General features: G+C 37.9%; 1 protein-coding gene across 1 annotated transcript in view; it reads right to left on the bottom strand.

Annotated features, from left to right (window-relative positions):
• Positions 1 to 233: 233 nt before the first annotated feature.
• The window catches only part of LOC149140000 (putative cadmium/zinc-transporting ATPase HMA1, chloroplastic), a 396,088-nt gene continuing 390,321 nt past the window's right edge, over positions 234 to 6,000 (bottom strand). The window contains exons 11-13 of the mRNA XM_089450873.1: positions 677 to 864; positions 431 to 542; positions 234 to 328 (exon numbers count right to left, since the gene is read on the bottom strand). Of these exons, the coding sequence (XP_089306999.1) occupies positions 234 to 328; positions 431 to 542; positions 677 to 864 (395 nt within the window). The remainder of the gene's footprint in view (positions 329 to 430; positions 543 to 676; positions 865 to 6,000) is intronic.

Here is a 6,000-nt window from a genome sequence, read left to right as displayed (position 1 = left end):
ATAATAGTTTCTATAAAACTATGGAGTAATCACCATGGTAGGGCATACACATGCTTGTGAAATGGCATGCATTTACATATGCATAAAGTACATGAACAGATTCCTTAATTTAATATCATTCATAGATGAGAGACTATATGAGACAACGAACAAAATGGCATAAACCATTATACCCTACACCATAGCCAAAACAGTTATGCACTCACATGCATTTGGATACACAACCATAGAAATTACAGAGCAATTGATTTACCACAGTTCCACCATCCAAATTTAACACTTCGATCAAAAATATAGAAAAAGAAATCAGTCACACCTTCAATCTCACCTATCAAAAACTAGACAAATGGTCAAGATTGAAACAAATAGGTAGGATTTTTTTGGATGTTCACATTAGAATACACACATGCCATCCAAAGGACCAAAACACACAGAGGGTGAAAAATATAACATACCGTCAGCCAGAGAGGCAGAAATCCCATCACAGATGAAAGAGCAGCAAAAAAGATACATGATAATGCAAGCAGCACGCTCTGCTTTACCTGGAACATATAAACACCAATTAAATGTATACTGAATATTTGAGTAAGGGGGAACCCATAAAGTTTGAACCAAATCACTTGAAATTTATATAATTCAACCTTAAGGGTTTCTGGGTTTCTGGAGATGATCTTACCAAGGAAGTTGTTTGACGTGCTTTTGCAATAATGAAAGGTACACTTTTGATATTATCCTCTAAGAGAAGAACATCTGCTACAGCCACCGCCGTTGCACTTGCACGTTGTGCAAGAACAATCCCCACAGTTGCAGCAGCCAATGCTGGTGCATCATTTATTCCATCACCCACCATAATTAAACCGCCAGCTGTTCAGACAAGCAGGACACTACGTAAATGTCATGAAAATCAGTCTAGAAACCAACATTCAAGATGATAACCAAGATAATGAAAATCTTTATAAGAATATGCTATTACACAAATCTGGTAAACTGAGCCTTATCATCCTTCTTTGATTGTCAAGACTCATCTTTAGTCATATATTCAGTGAAGCAAGTGAAATATTATACACACACTTAAACATAACCATCTGTGTCACCTATGCTTTTGTTGGGAACTGGTAGTCACCAAGTATTATTTTGAATATTATAACAGTAGACCAGGTTATTGTTGGCTGTGCTAGTTTGTTCATTCAAACACAATCTTGATGGAAAACCACCAATTGTTTAGAAGATATACTCAAGAAAAACTTCAGCCATATAAATATGAGTTCAAAAGCCACAATTCTGCCTATTCTAGACTAGCTTTGTTATGATACTTACTGTATGTCATTATGGAAAAGGTACTGTGCACCATAACAATAAGTGGTCACAAAAAGTGATTATGAGATAATGAAACACAGGAGAATACCAAGAGATGCCAATACTAAAGAAAGTGACATTAAAAATGACATTTTTGTAATATACTTCATTTGTAGCTAAATAATATCGATTAAATTAGTTATAGTAGCTAGAATAATAATTATATTAGGTTAGTCATAACAAAGGAATGTGCTCTACTCGCATGAAATAAAAACCAGGGAAAGATAGTAGGGAACAATAAGCTCCCTTTTAATTCCTGCTTCTTTAGAATATGCAATTAATTCTTTAGAAGTGTATTCCCCACCATTGTCAGATCCTAAAGTTTTTATCATTCTTTTGGTTAGGGTTTCCACTACGCATCTAAACTCTTTGAATTTCTCAAATACTTCATCCTTTTCTTGAGAAGATAAAGCCATGTCATTCTAGAGTGATCATCAATAAATGTTACATAGTAAAGATGACCTCCAAGTGATTTGTCAGACATGGGCCCCCACACATCAGAATGTATGAGGCCTAATCTTTCTTTAGACCTTGTTTCACTATTTGAAAATGGTGTTCTTGTATGTTTTCCCAAAGAGCATCCCTTTGCAAACTCCTTCACGATCTTCTTTGATATCAAGGATGCCATGAACTAGATATTTAAGAGAAGGAATGACTTTGTAGTGAAGATGGCCATATCTTCTATGCCATAGCTCAATAGGAGATATGTCCATACGAACTATGGCTTGCAGAGGTGGTGTAATGACTCTATACAAACTTCCTTCATGAACTCCAATGACCCTAGCTTTATCAATACTAGAATCTTTTCCCTAGACCAAGACCTTTCCGTCAACAAAAGAAACTATATCCCCTTTATCTTCTAAGCAAGAAATTGAAAGAAAATTATTTTTTCAAACCTGGAACATATACTATGTTGTTGAGATGTAGTTTTGCTCCATTCTCCAACTTCAAAGATGTAGATCCTAGGCTTCTAACAGCATAGCTATCATTGTCTCCCAATTCCACTACATGAGAGGATGGTTCCTTTGATAGAGTTTGTAGTTGCTTACTTTCCCCTGTCATATGCCTTGATGCCTCACTGTCAATGATCCATGCATTATCATCATTGAGGGATCTTGTAAGTGCAGCTAAGAACCCTTGACTTTCAACCTTGTTGAATAAGTAGTACACAAATTTCTTGATCCATCTTTCTATAGAAGTGAATCCCATTCTTATCATAGAGGGAGTAATCATTTCCTTTCAATCAACGAAGTGATCTTCAATCTTCTTCGACCTTAGCTCTGATACCATGTTGAGAAATCAATGCTAGTAGGATTAGGGTTAGATTTCTTTTTCTTGATAATTACTTGTGAATTATGTTGGCCTCTTTTACTTATTTGTTATATTATCTTTCATCAAGCAATTACCAAATTATGTGTGCATGAAGATCACAAAAACGCAAGACACAAGATGTAGGCACTCTGCCAAGGCAAAAACCCTATCTAGGGGAAATCCCAGTCAAAATCTCTTCCTTTAATAGTTTTCCTTGAGACTCTTCTACCTAGACAAAGGCCTCCTCCACACCAAGCCAACCTCTCCTTCTTCGATCCAACCTTCAACCTAGCAGCAATAACACTTCGACCTTAACAACTTCGACTTGGTAGCTTCCGACATCAACAACAACTTCGACCTTGACTAGGAGACTTCGATCTCCCAAACCAGCCCACATGAGAGAGAGAGAGAGAGGTACCAAATTACAATTTTCTTCTTCCCTTCCTCCTTGACCAAACTCGCACTTCTTTTGGACCCTTCCTTCAACTTCGCACTTCTTCCCAGCTTCCAACTTCCAGCTTCCAAAGATCGAACTATGCTTGAGAGAGTGAGATGCTCAAATGAAGTCGAGTTGCCTTGTATATATAGCCTTCTAATGAGGTCGAATTGCTTTCCTTGAGGCCGACTTGGTGTAGAGGTTACATGATTTATTTTTGACTCAAAAATAATTCCTTTTATATAGTTTGAAAGCCCAAGAAGGGTCTCATAAAATATACAATGACTCTATTGACTCTTTATTAAGCCTAGGAGTCCTCAATGGCGACTTTGACTAATAAAATGATGACCCAAGCATGAAACCCATACTTGAATAAGTCAATGTAACAATAATCAAAATTCTTTTGACAAATACATTTTATGAAGACCGAGCCTAGTTATATTTTTCAACAGTTTTCCCATTGAAGACAAGTTCACTAGAATTATCATGGTTAAAAAAAGTGTTAAGAAAGACCAAGCTTATGTGTCACCTTTGAAAGAATATATTCAGAATAAGGTTGGGCATACTTCAAGTTCTTTAGATCTTTCTTCCAAGCATCTTCAAGATCAAGACAAGAAATCTACAATGGTCTCATTATTGACATCACAACCCACCAAGAAGAAAATAAGAAGAAGGAAGAGATTTGATGCGTTTGATAGCCGAGAGCAACTCAATATTCGAATGAGTCAAAGTCCTAGCATTTTCAGAATTCAACATGGCACATCCGAGAAGCAGCCCACAGACTTGCTGGAGAGTCGACAAATGCTCAATATGCACTATCTTGGAGACGTTGGATGCCATGGGGCATCATTTGTATAGTATCTCTGACCCTATTGCTTTTTATTTCATGTCATTAGCTAGTTTTATTTCACGCATTCATGTTATGTCTTTTACATTTCAGTTTGTTAGAGTATATTTTTTCTATTCCAACGAGATTTACTATGTATACATGATGATTTTGGTTTTGAATGAATATATATTTGATAGACTTATGTTTTCTTGGATGCAAGATTCTAGGGTTCTCACGTTACTTCATGGAAGCAACGTGTCCCCATATGGAGCTAGATGTTGCAAACTTTTTGTCAAAGATCCAAGGAAGCAGACATGCCAAAATTTTTCAAAGGATCAGATCATTAATCAATTTTTTATTGAGTCATTATAAACCTATGTTGCAAATTTGTAATGTAAATGATGCTAGTAAGACCTTGTATGTAACAACCTAGGGTAAGCCTATTATTTTGGCAAAAGTTTCATTCTAGGAGGTTTTTTGTCTCACTGATTTATTTTTGTTTCTAAACACAAATGGTCGGCAAAGTTTTTCCCTTCAACCTCACCCAAAATCTAGGGTGGAATTCTTCGTCAAAGTCTTATGTGAGTTCTAATGTTCTAGTTGAGTCTTATGTAAAAGTGATTTGGGCAGGGTTGTGGGGGACACCCCCCCCTTGATGTCGCTCCCAATCTGCGCTTCGGTCTGGAGCATGCCACCGACCAAGAAAAACCGCTCCCTAGTTTTTTCGGGATCAAAACTGGGAGCGTTGCTCTCGCCGCTCCGGGAGTAACTTTTCCAACCAGGGAGCGGTCGGGGAGTGATTGCTCCCAACCGCTCCCCGGTTGGAAAAGTCGCTCCCGACTGGCGAAAAGAGAGAAACGACGACGACGTAGGAGAGAGGTAAAGGGAGGGAAAAAGGGAGAGAGGGAAGGGGAGGCGGGGGAATAAATAGAACCTTTTCCCTCCCATTATTCACTTCATCCCATTGAAAGAGCAAGAGAATTTGGAGAGAGAGCAAGAGAGTTTGGAGAGAGTTTGAAGCAAGGTGAGGAGTTTGGTGAGAGAGGATCTTAGAGGAGTATGAAGAGCTTGCAAGGGGAGATTGGAGCTTGGGATTCGAGGCCAAAGAGGTAAGATCTACACTCTAATCTAGCAATTTCTTTTTATGTTCATTGCTAAATAAATAAATTTCTCTATTTCCCATTCCCATTCCAATTCCATTTTTTTTTGCATATTCAAAACTTCAAATTTCAAACATTACGGTTATATTGCTTGGCATTTTCTTCTTCTTGGTTCTTTTTTTGGTTATTATGGAGTTGGAGAGTAGAAAAAGGAGAGTTGAACATGAAGAAAGGGATGAAGAAGTGGGTTATAGTGGATTTGATGAAAACCCCGAAGAGGAGTACCTTGGTGAAGAGGAGTTGGAGGAAAGTGAACATGATTCAGCTCAAAAAAACTAAACAAGACCAAACCCCATTGTGGAAATATGTTACTAGGCCTGAAGCAGGGAAAGGGGGTGGAACCAATAAATTTCACTGCCCCCATTGCAACAATAATTAAACAAGTTCATATACTCGTGCCAGAAAGCACCTCTGTGGGAAAATGTCATGGGATGGAGATAAACAAATAGGAATCAAAACTTGTGCAGGTGTGTTAGCAGTAGAGAGAGCCAAATACAAAAGGGAAGAGGAGGAAGCCCAATACAAATCTAAAAAATCAAAGGGCTTCTTTGAACCAAGCTCACAATCACATGCATAAAGAACTCCTCTAGCATCCTCCCATGGTAGTGGATATGTAGGCACAGGGTCACCAAACATCTCTTTAAGGGGTAGAACCATATCAAATTTCCTTGATGAAGGTGTAGGAATGATGTGGATTCACAATTTTACCGATTTCTTTATGCATGTGGGTTACCATTCAATGTTCTTCATTCACCTTATCGACATGAAATGGTTTCTACCATAAATGATGCCCCTAAAGGATACAAGAGCCTTGGGTATGACAAGGCTAGAACCGTTGGACTTGATCATGAAAAAGAAAAAATATCACATTCTTTGAGTAGAATGAAAAATTCTTGGGTTGAGCATGG

Source organism: Pinus tabuliformis, chromosome X (assembly GCF_031772625.1).
Source record: "Pinus tabuliformis cultivar Carrire ecotype Pingquan chromosome X, CPIR1, whole genome shotgun sequence".
NCBI lineage: Eukaryota > Viridiplantae > Streptophyta > Pinopsida > Pinales > Pinaceae > Pinus > Pinus tabuliformis.
Note: the sequence above shows the minus strand (reverse complement) of the source record. Positions and strands in the feature narration are given on the sequence as shown.